At 42.2% G+C, this 22,815-nt stretch overlaps 1 protein-coding gene across 1 annotated transcript; it reads left to right on the top strand.

Annotated features, from left to right (window-relative positions):
• Positions 1–9,223: 9,223 nt before the first annotated feature.
• On the top strand, positions 9,224–18,311 carry LOC118621289 (40S ribosomal protein S3a-like). The gene is made up of 2 exons (XM_036248617.1): positions 9,224–9,394; positions 18,168–18,311. The coding sequence occupies exons 1-2, from the start codon at positions 9,224–9,226 to the stop codon at positions 18,309–18,311; spliced, it is 315 nt and encodes a 104-aa protein (XP_036104510.1).
• The last annotated feature ends 4,504 nt before the right edge of the window (positions 18,312–22,815 follow it).

Here is a 22,815-nt window from a genome sequence, read left to right as displayed (position 1 = left end):
TGATTTGTAGCAGCTCTTTTATATCTTGAAGAAATTGGCCTTTTAATCTTTGATTAATCTATATTATAAATTGCTAATATTTCCCCCAGTTTTTGTTTTTGAATTTGTTTTTGTGAATTTTGTCATGCAGAAACATTTTTCTCTAGGCATATTTATCAATATTTTATGTTTTGTGTCATATTTATAAAGACCTTCTCTACTCTGAAGTTATATAATATTCTGTGGGTTTCTTACATTTTCATTTTTTACTTTTAAATATGTGCCTTGTTTAGCATGAATCCTAGATTAAGTTCTAGAGAATGAATTTAATTTATTTTTTTAACTGGCTGCCTGGTCCCAACACTATCTATGGACTCGTCATTGTGAGCTGGCATCCTTGTCGGTGTCTGTGTGGCTGTTTCTGGACTTTGTGCTCTGCTTATGACCTGTCTCTCTCATGTTCACGCCACACCACTTGGCTTTGGGTATTAATAATGAGGTCATTTTCCCCACACCTACCTCACCATGATACCTCTTTGTTCTGGCTATTTTTATTTTACCCTATTACCTTTATTATTATTATTTTTTATTTATTTATTTTTTTATCCTCTCCCGAGGATATTTTTCCATTTTTTGTACAGATAGAGTGGGAGGGAGAGAGAGGAAGAGAGAGAGAGAGAGAAACATCGACATGAAGGGACACATCGAGTGGCTGCCACCCGCACGACCAACCAGGGCCGGGGACAAACTGCAACTGAGGTACGTGCCCTCAGCGGGAACCGAACCCGGGTCTCTCCGGACCGCAGGCCGACGCTCTAACCGCTGAGCCAAACCAGCCAGGGCTACCCTATTACCTTTAAAAACTGCCTTTGAACTTCTTAAAAATATCCTGGGGTTTTTTTTTTCCAGGTCACATTAAATTTTTGGACTAATTTACAGGTTATTTGATTTTACTTATCAATTTATAGTTCACTATAAATTCTGGGTTTTAGCCCTTTTTTTGATGGCTATATAAAGAGTCATCAATCTATCTTTCTAGTCTGTAATTTAAAAATATTTTTCTGGGCCCTGGCTGGTTTGACTCAGCAGTTAGAGCATCAGCCTGTGGTCCAGAGAGACCCGGGTTCGGTTCCCACTAAGGGCACGTACCTCGGTTGCGGTTTGTCCCCGGCCCTGGTTGGGTGGTGCGGGTGGCAGCCACTCGATGTATCCCTTTCACGTCGATGTTTCTCTCTCTCTCTCTTCTCTCTCCCTCCCACTCTATCTGAACAAAAAATGGAAAAATGTCCTTGGGTGAGGATAAAAAAGAAGAAAATTCTGACACATTTTACAACACGGATGAACCTTGAGGACATTATGTTAAGTAAAATAAGCCAATCATAAAAAAACAAAATTTTTGGGATGGGGGTGGGATGAGGAGGAGAGTGTCTAGGGGGTAAAAAGGAAAAACATCTGTAACAAAAATAAATAAAAATTGGAAAAATACAAAAATAAAAATATTTTCCGATTTTAGTTTTTAAACATCTAGAATTTTGCACGTGGAGTAAGATATGGATCAAATTCTGGCTCCTCCTGTGCAGGAAATCGGTCAGACCAGGCGCACAGTGGGAACAAGGAGCTGGAGAGTTGTCCTACCAGCTACCGGGACTTATTACAAAGCTCTCGTAATAAAGACTGTGGCATCACCACAAAAGTAAGAGGACAAATAGGTCGATGGAACTGAACATAGAAGCCAGAGTGAATCAGCGGTGACAGGAGCATGGTCTCTCCTGGACATGGATCATCTCTATGTGGTTTTTAAAACTTTGTTAATTTCTACCCTTATTTTTGTGCCCTGCCTTTTAGTTTCTTAGAGTTTACCTTTTTTCTCTTTCTTTTTACAGCTTTTTATTTTGAAGTCCTAACTTATTTGTATTTAGTATTTTTTGTTTTTAAGCAATTGCATATTAAGCTATAAACTTATATCTCTGCACCACTTTAATGAACTCCACAAGTTTTAATAAATGGAGTATTTCTTTCATCAGTCACTTCTGAATATTTTATAATTTCAACATGTTATTTAAGAGCACATGTTTTAGTTTCTAAACATGAGTTTGAGGTTTTTTTATTATCATTTTTTATGCTGTTATTGCTAATTTTTATTTAAATTATAGTCAGAGAATATGATCTGCATGATAGAAATATTTTGAAATTTGCTGCGACTTCCTTCATGCTTTGGTGTGTATTGAATTTTTGTGAGCGATCAATTTATAAAATGGATGTTGGGTGCAGAATTTCATGTAAAAATATCAAGCTATGTTGCTCAAATCTTCTAGATCACTAAGAATTTTCTATCTGCTCAATCTTTCCATTTCTAAAAGAGATGCATTAAAATTTCTCATTACTGTGGGTTTTCTGTGTCATGTTCTCCTGGTTTTCCTTTATGCGTTTTGAGGCTGTGTTTCTAGGCAAGTACACAGAGTTCATGACTGTTCTATCTTCTTGAAGACTTGTTCTTTTTAGCATTCTACAGTGCCCCTCTCTCTGTTTCCTGATATTTTATCTTGAATTTTGTCTGATATTCATATTGCTATGTCACATGAGTCAATATTTGTCTATTTCTTTTTCCATTCCTTTATTTTCAGTCTTCCTATTGAATTTGTTTGTTTATTTAAAACTATTTTTATTAATTTTTAGAGAGAGAGGAAGGTAGGAGAAGAGAGAAAGAGAACGTCGATGTGAGAGTGAAACGTCGATCAGCTGCCTCCTGCACACCTGTGCCGCGGACCAGGCACGCGACCGGAATAGAACCAGCCACCTCGCACGCCCAGGACAATGCCCAAGCAACTGAGCCACACTTGCAGGGCGTTCCTATTTTATTATTTTCTAACTTTCTTTTATAAGCAACATATAGCTAACATATTAGTTTTTTTCCAATAGAACTCTCTTTACTACATTGAGGAAGATGTGTAAGGCTAATTGCATATTCAGAGAATTCATCACCAGAATGTTGGACTCATAAATTTCTGATACCACACATACAAGGCTCATGTTATCACATATTGCTTTGGAGACATAGTGGTTCAGTGTCCGATAATATATAATAGAATTTGTGTCTTTTAATGGATGGGTTTAATATATATACATTGGTAGTGATACACTGGACACAATTATTGCCACTACCTGTTTTTTCTGTTTTCCTCATTATTTATAACTTCCTCCAACTCTCTTGCCTTCTGTTTTATTGGTTAAATTTTCTTTTTTTTTTTTTTTTGCTGCTTTGGAAGTTATAAATATTATTTCTATTCCTTTAGTAATCTTAAAATTTTATCTTATGCCATTAACTTTATATTTTTGTAACAAAATGTAAAGTTATTAAGTATCTTTAAACCCCTAAAATTTAGGTCCCTTGGGTAGGTCTTTAGCTGTCTTCCAAACTGCCCCTGCTTCTAATTTCTGTATTATAGTTGTCTAAATTTTATCTCTAGCCCTGGCTGGTGTGACTCAGTTGGTTGGAGCATCATCTTGTACACCAAAAGGTGGTGGGTTCAATTCCTGATCAGGGCACATACCCAGGTTTCAGGTTCCATCCCCAGTCTGGGTAAGTGCAGGAGGCAACTGATTGATGTTTCTCTCTCACATTGATGTTCCTCTGTCTCTCTCAAATTGGTAGAAGTTAAATAAATAAATAAATAAATAAATAAATAAATAAATAAATGTTAGCTCTACTTTTTTGAAGACAAAACTTTTATTTCTAATCTTTTACAATCAAAGGTTTATTGTATTTACCAAAAAATATACTGAACTATTTTTTCTTTGATTCATTCATCACACATATTTATTTATTTATTTATCCTCACCCGAGGACATTTTTCCATTTTTTGTTCAGATAGAGTGGGAGGGAGAGAGAAGAAGAGAGAGAGAGAGAGAAACATTGACGTGAAAGGGACACATCGAATGGCTGCCACCCGCACGACCCAACCAGGGCCAGGGACAAACTGCAACTGGGTTACGTGCCCTTAGTGGGAACTAAACCTGGGTCTCTCTGGACCGCAGGCTGACACTCTAACCACTGAACCAAACTGGCCAGGGCTATTTATTTTATTTTATTTCATTTCATTTCAATCCTTAACCGAGGACATTTTTGCATTTATCTTCAGATAGAGTGGGAGGGTGAGAGGGGGGAAGAGAGAGAGAGAGAGAGAGAGAGAGAGAAACATCTAAGTGAGAAAGACATGCTGACTGGCTGCCACCCACATGACCCCAACTGGGGCCGGGGACAAACTGCAACTGAGGTACATGCCCCTAGTGGGAACCGAACCCGGGTCTCTCTGGTCCACCTGCCCACGATCTAACTGCTGAGCCAAACTGGCCAGGGCTTCCTTTTTTTTTTTTTTAATAAAGAATAGTTTGAGTTTTGCAGCAAGAATAAGGAATCCCTTTGTGGTAAATTATTTTACTCTTTTCATGTCCAAAAATATCCTTATTTTGCCCTCATTTATGACTCATAGTTTAACTGAATATAGACATCTTAGTTTGGCAATTTTCCCCAATCACGTAGAATATTAATCTCAGTTCTAAAGATTTCCTTGTTATCCTTGGTGGGTGCTCCACCATCTCTTTCTGACAGGTTTTAGGATTTCTCTTTATCTTCAATTTCCTTCAGTTCCATTCAGAGTGTTTTCAGTGTGAAATTATTTTTCAATTGTTCTGCTTGATATTGGGTGTATTTCCAGGGGACTCTTAAATTACAAAACAAACAACACACACAAAAAACCATAAACTTTTTCTCTTCCTATTTTGCTCCTCTGCTATTTCTTCTGTTCTCTACTTCTGAAGCTCAAATTGTGCATAATCCCTCACTTCCACTCAGTAATAGGAAACTGTCTTGCATTTTGAGGTCACACAATCTCATCCGGATGAAAAAGTTTTTTGGTAATCACTCAATTCCAAATGCAGCTGCCGATGGTTCTGCCTTTCTTGTCTTCATCCCTGAGTTGGATCCCTGAAGCAGATGAAGTGTATGTGATACTGTGGGACAGGGGTGGTGATGTCTAGTCAAGGTGCCACCTCTGGCCCCCACTGGTCTCTGATGAGGCGTCTCACCCCATTAGTGTTGGCAGAGCCCCTTCTGGATCTGAGCACCCAGTGCTGTTGGCTCCTAACTGTCCTCTGGTGCATGGTGACTACCTGGGAATCAGCTCTGCTTCATCTCCTCCCTGTGGTTCGTGTTTATAGATATGTGCTTGGAAGTCACAGTCCCCTTGAAACTAAACCAGTTTACCTCTCAACACTCCTACAAATTGAAGGTCTTTTGGTTTCAGACAACTGAGCCAGCTAATAGTTTAAAATATCCATTCATATCTTGGGTTGGATAACCCAAGATAACAGTAATAACTCTAAGAGACAGAACATCTTTGGAACACCATACATTCTCCTACTTTTTATCTTAAGTTTCCCCTCACATGAAGCTGTTGGTATACTTGATGATAATGGTTCTCATATGAGTACTTTCCCTCTCTCTGTTGGCTTGCCCAACCTCATTAAAATACCAATGTTCTTTAATGAATTTGCTCATTGTTTTTGAAAATTACTATTTATTTTTGATGTGCAGAAGAAAGAGCACTTAATATGGAATGAAAATCTGGCACTGAATCTCAGCTCTGTCATTTTTCAGTTGGATGACCTAGAGCAATTGCAGTGTGTCTAAATCAGTAATATTCACCTGGTGTGCTACAAGAATTTCTAAAACATGCAGTATTCGACTATTTAGTCAGGGGTGCTGGCCTCTTTCCCCTTGGGTTGTCAGATAAAAAAATGACAACAACTAACACAACAATAACAGTCTGGTGTGAATGAATAAATTTTATATCTTTTTTTTGTCAGGTTGACAAGAAATATATTTTTGGGGGTGCTGCAAAATTTTAGTAATTAGTTTCTGTGTGCTATGAGATGAAAAAGGTTGAAAATCACTGGTCTAAACCAGTGGTTCTCAATGTGTGGGCCCTTCAGCAGCATCAGTTGCACTAGAAAATTTTAATGTAAATTACCAGGCTCCACCCCGGTCACATTTTATAAAGATTTTTTAATTCTCACCCAAGAATATTTTTTCAATAATTTTTTTGAGATAGAGTGGAAAAGAAATAGATAGAGAGATAGGGAGGGAGGGGGGAGAGAGAGAGAGAGAGAGAGAGAGAAGCATCGATGTGAGAAAGACACATCGATTGGTTGCCTCCCGCATGACCTGGACTGGGGCTGGGAATCAAACCTGCAACCCTTTGGTTTGTGGGCCATTGTTCTAACCACTGAGCAAACCAGCCAGGGCCATGCTAGCCATATGTAAACAGAAAGTCCCTACTGAGGCCCAGTAAATTTGTATTTTCATAAGCTCTCCAGGTGATTCTGAAGCATACTTAGGTTTCTTGTTTGCAAATTGAAAGAGATAATTTTTTACAGATGAGACATAAAGGAGGTACCATAGGTAAAAGAAATCTGTAAATAAGGGTCATATGTTCAAATATGTTGACATCACCAAGATGGCAGAATAGAAGAGCCCAGCCTTGGCCCCTCTACAAAGATCAATAATTAGATTCTATAATGAATAAAACAGCTCTGAGATACCCTGCAGTCCACTTAGGAAACTTCAGCAATGCAGTAGGACAAAACGAGAATAACTGCACAGAAAGGGAAGGAAGAAGGGTTTCATTCTGCCTGCATCATCCAATCCTGCAAGCCGGCTTTGCTTGGTGCCAAAAGGGAACACCCATCTAGAGAAAGTTCCCCTAGCTGGGAAAGGGAGGACAAGGTGAGCAGCCAGCTACCCCAGCCTTTCAGGGCACTGCATAAAGGATCTTCTTTGGCTTCACTCCCCCAAGAGACCTGCGAAGCTGAGACACATGGAAACAGCTGGGCGAGAGGAAGAAAAGCAGGGTTCCCAGTATCAGCCACAAAGCAGGACTGATGATGGTTCCTGCTCTACAGACAACTCCAGCAGTTGTCACCATGGAACCAACAGCTAGTATAGCCGCTGTGGACCCCCTGCAGATTTCATCATCTTTCACCCCACAGGTATTCACGTTAGCTGACTCCCTGGTCACTGAATGGGTCCCCCAACCTCATGCTGAGCCCATCCTTGCACCAGCAGCCAGCCCAGGCCACTGTAGCTGCATAAGGATAAGATATCAGCATAGACCCCCCCACAGCTGACCCTCACTGCTGTGCACATGCTCAGGGATAGCTGGCCTGATGCCTCTCACCAGCTTCTGCTGTCATGTGCACATCTGTGGCAAGATCCTGCTGCCATGCAAGTGCACACCAATAGCTAAGGCCCCAGCTGCTGTTTGTGGGCTCATATTCAGCTTTATCTCTTGTCCCTGGCCTGCAACACTGGATCCATCTGTGGCTATACCCTCCAGCTGTGCACCTACATGCTGCTGGCCTGGCTTGACATTTCTGTGCCTCTATGGCAAGACCCAGCAGTTGGTTGGCAGTAATACATGTAATAAATGCCAACAACCAGGGCTCCTGCAGCAACCAGCATGCCCATAGTTGACCCCAGCACTGGCAGCTTTCCCTGGTCCCACTAGTGTGTTTGCTACCAGCCTCTGCAACTACACAGAGTTGTAGCTGGCCCCATACAACCAGCTCTGGCCATGACCACTGCCTGCCCTGATCTCAGTCTACTAAACCTAGAGGTGCTTCTGGGGACCCCAACTGCTCTTGTAGCCTGCCTCTGGAAACCCCCTACAACACTTGTCAAGGACCACACAGTTGTTGACAATACAAACCCCAGACAATGAGTTGTCATGTCTCCTGAACCCAGAACCACCACACACCCCCGCCCTCAATAGGCTACGTGCCTATTTTTTTTTTTGGTACATGCCCCCAGTGGGAACTGAACCCGGGACCCTCTGGTCCACAGGCTGATGCTCCAACCACTGAGTCAAATTGGCCAGGTCAATAGGCTACATCTTTAGACCCAGGGTGACAGCATGCTACAGCATGTCCCCACCTTCAGGGAAAGGTATTTTCTTACTGAATCAGTTCATAAAGTCTGGAGGAGGTGACTGCTTCTTCACAAGGCTACAGGGATCATGAAGATTCATAAAAACATGACACCACCAAAGGAACACAGTAACCTTCCAATAACTGACCCCAAGAAATGGAGATAGAGGAATTGTGCAACAAAGAATTCAAAATGCTCGGAGAGCTACAAGAGGACACAGATAAGCAATTTAACAAAATCAGAAGAACATTACAAGAACAAAATGAGGAGTTGAATGGAGAAAACATAAAAAAGAATCAAATAGAAATTTCAGAGCTAAATAATATGACTAAAGAATTCAGCAGAGGGTTTCAACAGCAGGCTGGACCAAGCAGAAGACAGAATCAATGAGCTCAAAGACAGATCATTTGAAATTATTCAGTAAGAGGAGCAAAAAGTAAAAGAATGAAAAGAAATAAAGAAAGCCTATAGGACTTATGGGACACCTTTAAGAGAAAAACAATTATTTATCATTGGAATCCCAAGAGGAGAAGAGAGGGAGAATGGGACAGAAACCTTATTTAAAGAAATTATGGTGAGAACTTCCCAAACCTGGGGAAAGATTAGGATATCTAACTTCACTAAGCTAACAGTTCACCCCAAAATTTCAATCCAAAATGATTTTCTCCAAGACATATTATAATGAAATTGTCTAAAATAAAAGTCAAAGAGAGAATTTTTAAAGCAGCAAGGTAAAAATGTTTCTCCCATACAAGAGATCCCCCACCTCCACCCCAGTAAGGATACAGCCAATTTCTCAGCAGAAACCTTGCAGGCCAGGAGAGAATGGGATGATATATTCAAAGTGCTGAAAGAAGAAAAACCTGCCAACCCAAAATACTTTATTCACCAAAGTTGTCCTTCAGAAATGGAGATAAAGACTTCCCCGAAGAATAAAAGCTGAGGGAGGTTATTACCACTAGATCTGTATTACAAGAAATGCTTAAGGGTGTTCTTCAAGCTGAAAGAAGAACTGGCATTATTCAATGGAATGCTACTAATTAGTAAAATGAAAACATATGAAAATATACCACATACTGGTAAAGGTAAATATATGGTCAGATTTTAAATTCTCTATGCTATAATACAATGGTGTGTTAACCATGTAACTCTAGTATAAAGGTTAAAGGACAAAGGTATTAAAATAGCTATAGCTACATTAATTTGTTAATGGGTACACAATATAAAAAGATGTAGCCTTTTGGCTCTCTCTGCAGCACCATGGCAGTGGGCAAGAACAAGCACCTTACGAAAGGTGGCAAAAAGGGAGTCAAGAAGAAAGTGGTTGATCCATTTTCTAAGAAAGATTGGTATGATGTGAAAGCACCACCTATGTTCAATATAAGAAATATTGGAAAAACACTGGTCACCAGAACTCAAGGAACCAAAATTGTGACTCATGAATCCATAAAAGCCCTAGAAAAAACTGTAGGCAACAAAATTTCAGACATCATACGCAGCAGAATTTTCACTGATACATCACCTAAGGCAATAGAAACAAAGGAGAAAATGAACACATGGGAATACATCAAACTCAAAAGCTTCTGCACAGCAAAAGATACTATCATCAAACCAAAAAGGATACCCACTGTGTGGGAGAGCGTAATTGCCAATGATATATCAGATAAGGGGTTAATTTCCAATATATATAGAGTACTCATACAGCTCAACAAAAGGAAGACAAAGAACCCAATTAAAAAATGAGCAGAGGAACTAAATAGACACCTCTCCAAACAGAACATACAAATGGCTAAGAGACATATGAAGAAATGCTAATCATCAGAGAGATGCAAATCAAAACAACAATGAGGTATCACCTCACATCTGTCAGAATGGCCGCCATCAACAAATCATCAAACAACAAGTGTTGGCGAGGGTGTGGAGAAAAGGGGACTCTAGTACACTGCTGGTGGGAATGCAGACTGGTGCAGCCACTATGGAAAACAATATGGTGTTACCTTAAAAAATTAAAAATTGAACTTCCATTTGACCCAGTGATCCCACTTCTAGGAATATACCCTAAGAAGCCTGAAACACCAATCAGAAAGAATATATGTACCCCCATGTTTGTAGCAGCACTGTTTACAATAGCTAAGATCTGGAAACAGCCCAAGTGTCCATCAGTAGACAAATGGATAAAAAAGCTGTGGTACATATACACAATGGAGTACTATGCAGCTGTAAGAAAGAAAGATCTCTTATCCTTTGAGACTACATGGAGGGACCTGGAAAGTATCATCCTAAGTGAAAGAAGCCAAACAGAGAAAGACAATATCATATGATCTCACTTATTTGTGGAATATAATGAACATAACAGTCTGGGGAATAGGGCAGTCCCAGAGACGTGGAAGTGGGGTACAGACTGACAATCCCCAGAAGAGGGGGTTAACCACAGAACTTATATGCATGTATGCATGAACAGTGGACATGGTCAACAAACCGGGGACAGGGCAGGGAGGGAGGGAGAGGGGGGTGGGGGGAAAAGGAGAAACATCTGTAACACAAATTAATTAATAAAATAAATAAAGTAAAAAAAAAGATGTAAATTGTGACATCAAAAACATAAAGAGGTAAGGGTAGAGCTTTGTATTTATTAGCTTAAAATAGACTGTTATATCTATACGGTCTTTCAAATAAGCCTCAGGATAACCCTAAAACAAAATCTATAGTAGACACACACAAGACAAGAGAAGGGAATCAGAGTATACCACTATAGAAAATCATTAATTCACAAAGAAGGCAACAAGAGAGGAAGTAAGGAACAAAAGAACTACCAAGTAGCCAGAAAACAATGAACAATATGGCAATAGTAAGTCCTAATATATTAAATTTACCAGTAAAAAGGCACAGAATAGCTGAATAGATATGTAAAGAAGACCCAACTATATGCTGCCTACAAGAGACTTCAGCTTCAAGGACACACACATAGGCTCAAAGTGAAAGAATAGAAAAGATATTCCACCCAATGGAAACCAGAAGAGGGCAGGGGTACCTCTGCTTAGACAAAATAGACTTTAGGCCAAAATTGGTAACTAGACATAAAGGCCATTATATAATATAAAAAGTTTAATTATCAAGAGGATATGAGAATCTCAGATTTATATGCAACCATCAGAGCTCCTAACTGTATTAAGCACTAAAAATATGAACAGAGTGATAGACAACAGTGCCGTAATAGTAAGAGACTTTAATGCTCCAGTTTCAACAATGGGTGGATCATCTAGGCAGAAAATGCCAGTTCTCAAACTCTTCCAAAAAAATTGAAGAGGATGGAACACCCCCAAACTTATTTTATGAGGCCAGCATTGCACTTATATCAAAGCCAGATAAAGATACCACAAGAGCCCTGGTCGGTTCGGCTCAGCGATTAGAGCGTCAGCCTGCAGACCAGAGAGTCCTGGATTCGGTTCCCACTAAGGGTACACACCTCGGTTTCAGTTTGTCCCTGGCCCCTGTTGGGGTTGTGTGGGTGGCAACCAGTCGATGTGTCTCTCTCACATCAATGTTTCTCTCATTCTCTTCCTCCCTCTCTCCCTCCCGCTCCATCTGAAGATAAATGCATATATATATATATATATATGCATTTATTTTCTTGGGTGAGGATTTAAAAAAAAAAGATACTAAAAGAGGTGGGTGGGAGGGGTGGGAAGAGATAAACCACAGAACTTATATGCATATATGCATAACCAATGGACACAGATATTAGCTTGGGGAAAGCAGGAGGGGGGTGGAAGCGGGAAGGAGGGGTCAATGGGGAAAAAAGGAGGACATCTGTAATACTTTCAACAATAAATAAAAAATACTAAAAGAGAAGAAAACTACAGGACAACATCCTTGATAGATATAGATGCAAAAATGCTCAACAACATACTAGCAAACCAAATTTAACAGCACATTAAAAGAATCATTTACCATAATCAAGTGGGATTTATCTCTGGGATACAGAGATGGATCAACACATGCAAATCAATAACTGTGATACACCACATTAATAGAATGAAAGACAAAAATCATATAATAATCTCAATAGATGCTGAAATAGCATTTGACAAAAGTCAACATCCTTCTATGATAAAAACTCTCAACAAGTTAGATATAGAAAGAACATATCTCAACATAATAAAGGCCATATGTAACAGACTCACAGTTAACAAATTCAATGGTGAAGGGTTGAAAGCTTTCCCTCTAAGATGCCCACTCTTACCACCTCTACTCAACATAGTATTAGAAGTTGTAGCCGGAGCAACTTATCTAGAAAAGAAAGAAAAGCCATGGAAGTCGAAAAGAAAGCAGTAAAATTGTCTGTTTGCTGATGATATAATCTTGTATGTAGAAAATTCTAAAGACTGCACTGAAAAAACTCTGTTAGCACTAATAAATGAATTTAGTAAAGTTTCAGGATACAAAACAACATACAAAAATCAGTTGCACTTTTATACACCAACAGTGAAGTATCTGAAAAAGAAATGAAACAATACCATGTATAATAGCATAAAAAACATAAAACAGGAATAAATTCACCCAAGGAAGTGAAAGCTTTATACACCAAAAACTGTAAGACATTGATGAAAAAAATTGAGACACAAATAAGTGGAAGGAATACCCCATGTTCATGGATCAGAATAGTTAATATTGTTAAAAATGTTCATATTACCCCAAAACAGGAAAAAAAAAGTCCTAAAATTTGTATGGAATTGCAAAAGACTCCAAATAGCCAAAGCAACTTGAGAAAAAACAAAGCTGGAGGCATCACGCTTCCTGATTTCAAACTATACTACAAGGGCATAGTAATCAAAACAGCATGGTACTGGCATAAAAGCAGACACATTGATCAATGGAACAGAATTGAGAGCCCAGAAATAAACCCATGTATATATAGCCAAGTAATATATGACAAGGAAGCCAAGAATATGCAACGAGAAAAGGATAGTCTCTCCAATTAACATTGTTGGGAAACCTGAATACCCACATGCAATAGAATGAAATTGGATTCTGTCTTTAACAGCTCACAAAAATTAACTCAAAACTGATTAAGAACTTAAATGTAAGACCTGAAATCATGAAACTCCTAAAATAAAACACAGGGAGAAAGCTCTTTGACCGTGTTCTTGGCAATAATTTATTTTGGATATGACACCAAAGCAAAGGCAACAAAAGCAAAAATCAAAACGTGAGGCTACATCAGAGAAAATGGTGTTTGCACAGCAAGAGGAACCATCAACAAAATGAAAAGGCAACCTATGGGCTGTGATCAAATTTTCACAAACTATATATCTGATAAGGAGTAAATATCCAAAATATATAAGGAATTTATACAACTCAACAGCAAAATATTGCAAATAATCTGATTAAAAGGTCTATTCAATAGACTAAATAGACATTTTTCCAAAGAAGACATATAAATGCCCAGCAGGTATATGAAAAGATGTTCAACGTCATTAAACATCAGAGAAATGCCCATCAAAACCACAATAAGATATCCCCTCACACCTATTAGAAAAACTATAATAAAAAAGACAAGTGATACCTGCTGACGGGATGTGGAGAAGAAGTAACCCGGGTGCACCCCTGGGGAAATACAAATTGGTATGGCCATGTGGAAAACAGTATGGGAGATCCTCAGATAATTAAAAATAGACCTACAGTCCCACTTATGGGTATATATCTGGAAAAGGTGAAAGAAGTATTTCAAAGAGATACCTACCCTGGCCGGTTTGGCTCAGCAGTTAGAGCATCAGCCTGTGGACCAGAGAGTCCCAGGTTCAGTTCCTGCTAAGGGCAGGGACCTTGGTTGCAGTTTGTCCCCGGCCCTGGTTGGGGTTGTGTGGGTGGCAACCAGTTGATGTGTCTTTCTCACATCGATGTTTCTTCCCCCTACCCTGCACTCTATCTGAAGATAAATGCAAAAATGTCCTCAGGTAAGGATAAAAAAAGAGAGAGAAAGATACCTGCATTTCCATATTTATTGCAACATTATTCACCATGTTGGGAATATATTCCAAGACCTTCAGTAGATGCCTAAAACCACAGATAGTACTAACCTTGTATATACTATGTTTTGTACATACTATGATAAAGTTTAATTTATAAATTAGGCAGAGTAAGAGATTAAGAATGATAACTAATGATACTGTCATGAAAGTTAGTGAATGTGGTCTCTCTCTCTCAAAACATCTCACTGTGCCGCCCTCCTCTTGTTGCGATGTGTTGAGATGAAGAGAGGTGAAGGAGGGGCACTGTGATGTCGCGTTAGGGTGCTGTTGAGGTTCTGATGATAAGTCAGAAGGAGGGTCAAAACTAGCACAAAATTATTTTTCCTTCTTTATAATTTCACTGTAAATTCATTGTTACCATAGATCTTTGCAACCTCCGCATGTGATTTTTTCCTTTCCTTATTAAGTTGAGAATGTTCACTTTTTCACTTAACGGAAGCAATTCATGGCTTCTCTTTGGCATATCCAAATTGCCAGCATCATTACGCTTGCACTTTGGGGCCATTATTAAGTAAAGTGAGGGTGACTTGACCACAGGCAGTGCCATCCTGACAGCCAATCTGATAACTAGAGTACCAGTTAGTGACTCATCGTGGGTAGCTACACAGACTGGGTATGATAGACAAAGGGGTAGCTCATGTCCAAGGTGGGATGGAGCAGGACAGCAAGAGATTTTATCACATGACCCAGAACGGAGTACAATGTAAAACTTATAACTTGTTTATTTCTGGAATTTTCCATTTAATATTTTATGACCTCTGGTAATAGAAAGCGAAACCATGGGTACTACTGTAGCTAAGACATGAAAACAACCTATGTGCACATTGATAGGTGAGTGGATAGAGAATATATCCCATAAAAAAAGAGAGAAAATCCTGCCCTTCCAACAACATGGATGGACCTTGAGGGTGTTATGCTAATGAAATGTCAGGCAGAAAAAGACAAGTGCTATATGATCTCATTTATATGTGGAATCTAAAAACATCAAACGTAGAAACAGAGAGCAGAGTGGCGGCCAGAGGCGGAGGGCTCAGGGAGAGGGGCGCTGGTGGTCAGAGGTACACGTTTCCAGGTGTGAGTCAGGAGTTCCAGGGCCTGTGCACAGAGTGGAGGCTGTGGTTGGCAACAACACTGTATGGTATACTTGGAAGTTGCTATGAGAATACATCTTTAATGTTTTTACCATAACAAAACAACAGAAATGTAGTTTGGTGAATGATGTGTTATCTAACAATTGTGGAACGAAAGGAAGTTCCACAGAATGTAACCTCACAAGGTGATCTGATCATAAATTCCCAACTGGGCAGGTCGTGGTGTGGTCACACCCAGCATGTAACTTCTTCAGTGAGTTTATCTTTGCCTCAAGCAAGCCCGGCCTATTGTTTCTAGGTTAACATACCTTTGAAATGCCTCTTTCAGACTTTTCCTTCTAACACCTCACCACCTTGCAAACCCCTCTTTGTAATGTGTGAGAGCTCATAATCTTAAGTGTCCTGGGACACAATGCCCCTCCTGCTCTCCCCCACCCTCACGTGGGCTTCCTTAGTCCCCTCCTTAATTAAAAATGCATAAAAGAAGATGCAACCTGCCATTCTAGGAAGCACCTTTCTCAGTCTGCTGAGATCTTGCTTCAGACATATCCTGTATTTGGCTTAAATAAATTTTTATGAAAATTCTCTACAGGTGTGGATGTTTTGACCTCGACATAAAGAATGGGCAGGGAGACACCAGAGTGTTGCAGACAAGGAAAAAACGGAAGGCCTGATGGGCAGGTGCAGGTGCTGTGGGGAGAAGAATCTCCACCAGCGTCAAGAACAAGGACAGAAACGGAGAATGACGCTCAGCACAGCAGATCCTTGCTTCCCCCACTAGTCTAGGAATCCTCCCTAGGAAGAACCATCGCTTCTTATATGTCACTGAAGGTTCTCTGAGGTGGGTGATCACAGCTGCCACCTTTTCACAAAACTCTCCCAAGTGTGAAGCAGAGTATGAAAGGGAGAGGATTACTCCCTTCCTAACTTTTCATGCGCGTTTCCAAGTTTCGGGCTCTGCGCGCAAGAGATACTCAAAGCACTGAAAGGGGTGGGCGAGAATACGGAGAACTGGTCACACTGGAATGTCAGCCATAGTTATAAGAAATGTTAAACAGCCTTGCTCTGTTCATCGTGGTTGCTTTGTTCTGATTAGAGAAAGCCCACTCTGACCTGGCTGGGAGCTGTAGCCCTGGGAGTCTACCTCGGGAGTGCTGTCCATTGTCCTTATCTGAGAACAAGGGAAGGCTGCTCAGCACCACAGAGAATTTAACAGCCTTGGAGCCCTGCATGCGGTGCATTGGAGACCACCCTTCAGAGCCCTCAGCCCACATTCCCCAGCCCCCATTGCTTCTCCATGCCTGTGATCTGTAAACATTTACCCATTGTTATTCCTCTTTGCCTGCCTGCCCTTCCCCAAGTAGCTACACAATAAAAGCAACCGGCTATTGAGGGAGTTCAGAGCAGATTTTCCAGGGATGACCTGCTGCTCTCCCACACTGCCGGCAATATTGGAATAAACGCTCAGCCTTGTCTCTGCTTAATGAGCTCAAGAAGTGACAGGCAGGCTGGACCCATTTGTTGTCCGGTTTAAGCATCATTAAGGAATTAGCTGTGACCTTTTGGGAAGTGTCTTCTAGCTCCTCCACCCCCTACCTGAACCTCTGTGAGTGGACTTGGGTGCTCTGGCCCTTCTAATCTCATTAAATGCCTTATATATGTAGCCTTACTTCGTCCAAGGTTCAGGACTATTGCCTCTTGTTATAAGCAGCATGTATACATTTGTTCTCAAGAGGCAGTGAGCTAGGACTGCCCATCTGTTTTCCTCTGTTTATAATATTCCCTACATTCTAATTTTTACTCTATTATTCTTTTTTTTTTTTCTTTTCATCCCTCCCTACTTCTCGAATTGGTAGAATCTTTGACTTCTATCTCCTCTGTTTCCTTCTCCCTTTCTAGAACCCGTGTCCATAGCAGACTTCTAGACTCGAAGCAGCCCTCTACCTGGTGATGGCCGGTCAGCAGTCTACCAGCAACCTGCAGGAAGAAGTGTACCCCTCTCCTTGGGTATTTTGCAGGGCTCTGCCACCACTGACTGCGGAGTCTGTGCCTCAGATGCACTGCTCACCGTGGGGAGCATCAGACAGTATTCTCGGATGTCCCCCTGCACAAACCTGTGAGGCCCAACTGGCTGTTGGTGATTCTGACAGAGAAAATCCAACATGTAGTCCCTCTGAAATGCAGCCAGAAAGGAGCGAGCTGTGTTGTGTAAGGCACGGGGAGAAGTTCGGTCACTTCTGTAGCATGCTGGGAGCTCCCGTTTGGTGTGCCAGGGGTCAGAAGAACACACATTCCACAATGGATGTGTGGCACCTGAAAAATGTCACCTCCTCCCTCTGAGTCTGCTGCCCATTGCCCAGCCTGGCACTGGGTGCTGCTTGCAGGCACGTACAGAGAGTTGAATGTCCACGCCTGAGAACTGCTGCCTGCTGAAATCAAGGCTCAGTGAAAACAGAAAGAATGTGGGATTTTGAGTCAGACGGTCTGGGCTCAAGTTCAGAAGCCTGAATTTACTGTACGACCTTCAAGGAATCGCTTACCTCTCTGAGCTTTAGATGCCTCATCTTTCAAATGGGGCCAATAAAACATACCCCTTAGGAGAAGTTAGTTAGTGGCATGAAGAGGGCAAAGGGGGGTCAAGGGAGGTGGAAAGAGACTTTAATTGGGGTGATGGGCACATGATGCAGGTGCAGATGATATTTTGTTGAATTGTACACTTGAAACCTGTATTGTTTTGTGAATCATTGTCACCCCGATAAATCCAATAAAAAAGAAATACAAGAGTGTGGGTAAGAAAAATGAGGGACAGTTTGTGGGTGTTCTTTGAGAATCCCAAAGCACCATCCAAACCTTCAGCATGTGTGTTAGTTGTAATCTATGACCGTTCCCTCCTGTAGGCCACTCAGGCTCCAGATCTCTCCCTCCCCATCCTACCTCTTCCCCTCCTCCCCCACCTGAACAGCAAGGGGACCCTGCTGACCATTGCAGGAGGTTTACCCTGGGGAGTCCCACCCACCATCCTGACAGACCAGGCTGCGAGAACTCCCGGTACAGCTTCCCAAAACAACTTGCTCCCCACAGGGGCACAACAATGGCAGGTCAAAGCCTTGCAGCAAAAGAAGGCCGATAGCACAAGTGAAGGCCCAGGGCAAGCAGAGGACCAACGTGTTTGTGGTAAGAAAAAATTCAACTCATGTGCGGATGTCCCTGTCCCGCGAGCTCTGAAACAGAAATGCTGCGCCGGCCCGGGGGCTGCCCCGCACTGGCCCTCGCGGGCAGGAGGGACCACGCGCTGTGGGGGGTGCGCTCGGACCCCTTCCCCAGCCCGGGGCTCACCATGCGGGGCACCGTCCACGTTCAGCCTTGTCATATTGGCCTGGGCCGGCTGCTTTGGTTTCCTCCACCTGGCGACAGTTAGTGGAAGGAAAACCAGCGCGGTCTGAGAATGAGAAATACCAGTTTCAAGATCCTGCGCTGTCCCCCACAGCCCCTTACTAACTGGAGATTGCTTCCCCAGTTAGAAAATGAGGCCATGGTGCCCTGGCCGGTTTTGTTCAGCGGTTAGAGCATCAGCCCACGGTCCACAGAGTCCCGGGTTCAGTTCCCGCTAAGGGCATGTACCTCAGTTGCAGTTTGTCCCCAGCCCTGGTGAGGGTCCCGTGGGTGGCAACCAGTTGATGTGTCTCTCTCACATCGATGTTTCTCTCCCTCCCACTCTATCTGAAGATACATGCAAAAAAAAAAAAAATGTCCTTGGGTGAGGATTAAAAAAAAATGAAGCCATGATAAGCCCACCCAACATCTTTACCTGTGTGAGTGTGAGTGTGTGTGTGTGTGTGTGTGTGTAAGGAAAAACGTATGTGAAAGCAGATTGTAAACAGAAAAGCCTTTTGGAAATGTGAGGATACTCTGATACTTAGGTAGTATCTTAACTACTTACTTAGTCCTCAAAGGCAAAAAGTGATAAAGCATAAAGAAGTAACCTGAAGGTAAAACTGAGCGCAGAGGCGATGCTTTATGAAGCTCACGCCTGGTTCTTCATGGGACTCAGCACAAATGGGAAAAACTGAAAACGGAAATGAATGGGCTAGAAAGACCTTCCGGCCATTGTCTCCTCTCCTAAGCATCCTGGCTGCTGGCTCCCAGGCACAGGTGGGCTTGAGAAGCAAAGGATCCTCACAGGATTCAAGCAGCCTATCAGGTCATAGGGGGAGGAAGATTTTCCTGCTGTCCGGCGCAAACTGGCTGGGCCAGGAGCAAGCGAGGGGGGAAGAAACTCACTCCGCCGCGACTGTCAGGAACCCCCACCCTCCCCTCGCCAGGGCCGGCCAACAGAAACACGGTGTGAACGCGTGTGTAATTCAGAGTCTAATGCATGTCACAGGTGCAATTTAGAAATATAATGTGAGCACCCAATGTAATTTAGAACTATATTGCAAGCCACATATGTCATTAAATTTTTTTCTAGCAGTCACATTAAAAAGGTAAAAAGAAACAGATAAAATTGATTTTAATAAAACATTTTCTTTAATTCAATATATCCAACATGTTATTTCAATCTGTTAACCAAATCTGAAAAGTATTAAAGCCCTGGCCGGGTAGTTCAACTGGTTAGAGCATTGTCCTGATACTCTAGGGTTGTGGGTCAAAGCAACCAATGAATATATCAATAAGTGGAACAACAAATCAAATTTTTTCCCTCTTTCTCACTTCCTCTTTCTCTAAAATCAATGTTTAAAAGGTATTAATTAAATATTTTATAATCTCATTTTTTTTTGTACTGAGTCTTTGACATCTGGTGTATATCTTACCTGTCCATCAGCAGATCTCAACTTGGACACTAAATTTTCTTCTTCTTTTTAAATGTTTTTATTGATTTTTTAGAGAGAGAGAGGAAGGGAGAGAGAGAGAGAAACATGGATGTGAGAGAGCAACATCGGGCGGCTGCCTCCTGCAGCCCTCGGTCCGGGACGACCCCCGACCGGAGCCACGCCAGTCGGGCTGCACACTACATTTTCAATGGCTGAGGTAAAATATAGTCCTACCAAGTCTATGTTTAGTGGACAAAACATGTTCAGTGGACAACTGCTTCAGTTTTTACATTTAAATTTGGATTAGTGAAAATTCAGTAAAATTAAAAATTCTGTTCTCGTCATGCTAGCCACATTTGGAGTGTTCGGTAGCTACGTGTGCTACCCTATCAGACAGTGCGGATCTGGCTGATGATCGAAGTAAGCTGAGACCCATCTGGGATCCATTCGCACCAGCTCAGGAATCCATTTCCTTCTTTCAAGATATACCTGGCGAAGCCACTCCAGCCCCTCTCCTGTCTCTGGTTTAATCTCAGAGACAAAATTCTTCCTACTTTCCCAAAATCTCCTCCTACTTTCCCTCCTCTTCACTCAGTTCCTTTCGAGGTCTAACGATTTGCCTGCCTACTGGCATATCAGACACTTCTTAGAGGAGCCCTTCCCGGCAAGTGGGAAGAGAGAAGGGTCTGGAGGGTTCTCCCTGCGCTGCAGGCCGCGCCCAGCAGGGTGTGCACTTCCGCGCTGGCTCCCCTGACCCAGCCAGACGCTGAGACTGTTTCCCTTGCTCTTCTGGGACTTCGAAGTTGTCTTGTGCAGGTATGATGGGTCATCCCAAATGCATTTGCCTACTGATTTGCTCATCCAACAATGCTCAGCATAAACACACCGTTTCTCCCTCCCGAATTCCTGTACACTCTGTTGAACTTTGCCATCGAATACTTAGGCTGCAGACAGGAAAGCATAGTAGCAAGTAGTTTGTTTGCTAAACAGGATAACTGTTTTCTTCAGTACAGATTCTTCTATTTCCTTGCACCTACTGCAAGCCCCTTGATGAAATGGATGACTCTTGGGGCCCCTACTGTTTCCCTGCCCCCTTCCTCACACCCTCCTGATCTTCTCTCCTCTCTAGCTTCATCTCCCATATTTATTTCCATGTCCTACTCTGCCCCACCTGCCCGGGCCTCACATCCCTAGCCCTGCTCTTGATTGGCTGCCAGCTCACCACCCCAACATCTTCCCCCACCCCCAGGACTCCACCACCTCACCCCATCTTCTTGCTGTAGCTCCTTCTTCCCTAAACCCCAACCCCTGATCTCACCACCCAGCTTAGCCATACTTTGTAGTGTTAAAGGGTTTCACTTTCTCAGTCTGACTGCTGTTTCTCTGGACCTGGAGGGAAAAACTCCATGAAGCAAAATCAAGACATGACTCCATCATAGAACCTGAAGAAATCCAAAGGTAAGGAAAAGAATGGGTCCTCAATTCATCTACTTCTAGGGGATTCTTCTCCTGTCACCCTCTGGAAACGACTGTAACTCCTGATGCCAGTAATAACCCCTGGGCCTTTCAAATGCCAGGCTCTGCAGAGCACACGCCATGCAGCCTGGTGCATGCTTTCTGGCACCTCTTAACACTGTCCTCATCATGTGCTTTCCGGCACCTCTTACACTGTCTTCATCATACCTAGCAGTTTGCCAGCCTGACCCCGTGGGGCCCTGCCTAGTGCGGTGGCTGTCAGGGTGTGGGACTCAGGGCCCCGCCTAGTGCGGTGGCTGTCAGGGTGTGGGACTCAGGGCCCTGCCTAGAGAACGTGCAGCCTACTGTACGAGGCTTTGACTTCTCTGATGCCCACTGGCACTCTGTCTTTTCCTGACTACAGAAGAAAAGAAAGTGGATTCAAAGTCAATTCTGGGGAAATTATTCTGCCACTTTTACAGGGAGACAGAAATCGAGAACAGAAGTGATGACTTGGTATTTATTTATTTAATTGAGAGAGAGAGACACACACACTGATTTGTTGTTGCACTTTTTTTTTCTATTTAAACTTATTTTTATTGTTGAATGTATTATAGATGTCTCTTCTTTTTTTTCCCTTGAACCCCTCCTTTCCACTCCCACCCCCCTCCTGCTTTCCCCACACTATTGTCTGTGTCTGTTGGTTATGTATATGAATATAAGTTCTTTAGTTTCTCTCTTCCCGCCCCACCTCCCACCTTCCCTTTGAAGTTCATTCTAACAACCAATTTGTGCTTCTTAATTCCTTCACCTTTTCCCCCCATCCCCCCAACCCCCCTCCCATCTGGCAACCAACAGAAACTTCTCTGTATCTATGAGTCTGTTTCTGTTCTGCTTGCTCATTTTTTTTATAGATTCAATTGTTGTTGTTTTTTTTCCGGTGGTACGTGCCCCTCGTGGGAACCGAATCCGGGACTCTCTGGTCCGCAGGCCGACGCTCAACCACTGAGCCAAACTGGCCAGGGCTGTAGATTCAATTGTTGATAGATATGTATTTATTGCCATTTTATTGTTCATATTTTTTCCTCTGCTGCTGCTGCTTCTTCTTCTTCCTCTACTTCTTCTTCTTCAAGAAAACCTGCCAACATTTTATATAATACTGATTTGGTGGTGATGAACCCCTTTAGCTTTTTATTTAAAATTTTTTTTTCCTTTGTTGATTTTAGAGAGAGAGGAAGAGAGAGGCTGAGAGAGATAGAAACATCAATGAGAGAGAACATTGATTGGCCACCTCCTGCATGTCCCACACTGGGGATCTGGCCCACAACCTGGGCATGTGTCCTGACTGGAAATTGAACCAGCGACCTCTTGGTGTATGGGTCGACACTCAACCACTGAGCCACACCAGCCAGACTCCTTTAGCTTTTTCTTGTCTGGGAAACTCTTTATATGTCCATTGATTC

Source organism: Molossus molossus, unplaced genomic scaffold (assembly GCF_014108415.1).
Source record: "Molossus molossus isolate mMolMol1 unplaced genomic scaffold, mMolMol1.p scaffold_m16_p_8, whole genome shotgun sequence".
Taxonomy (NCBI): Eukaryota; Metazoa; Chordata; class Mammalia; order Chiroptera; family Molossidae; genus Molossus; species Molossus molossus.
This window is presented reverse-complemented; position numbering and strand designations above follow the sequence as displayed.

Excerpts from the sequence above, each read along its gene's own strand:
- LOC118621289 (XM_036248617.1), top strand. The coding sequence starts at position 9,224 with ATGGCAGTGGGCAAGAACAAGCACCTTACGAAAGGTGGCAAAAAGGGA. Across the intron at positions 9,395-18,167 it reads GAACTCAAGGAACCAAAATT|GGGCACAACAATGGCAGGTC; the intron begins GTGACTCATGAA and ends TGCTCCCCACAG.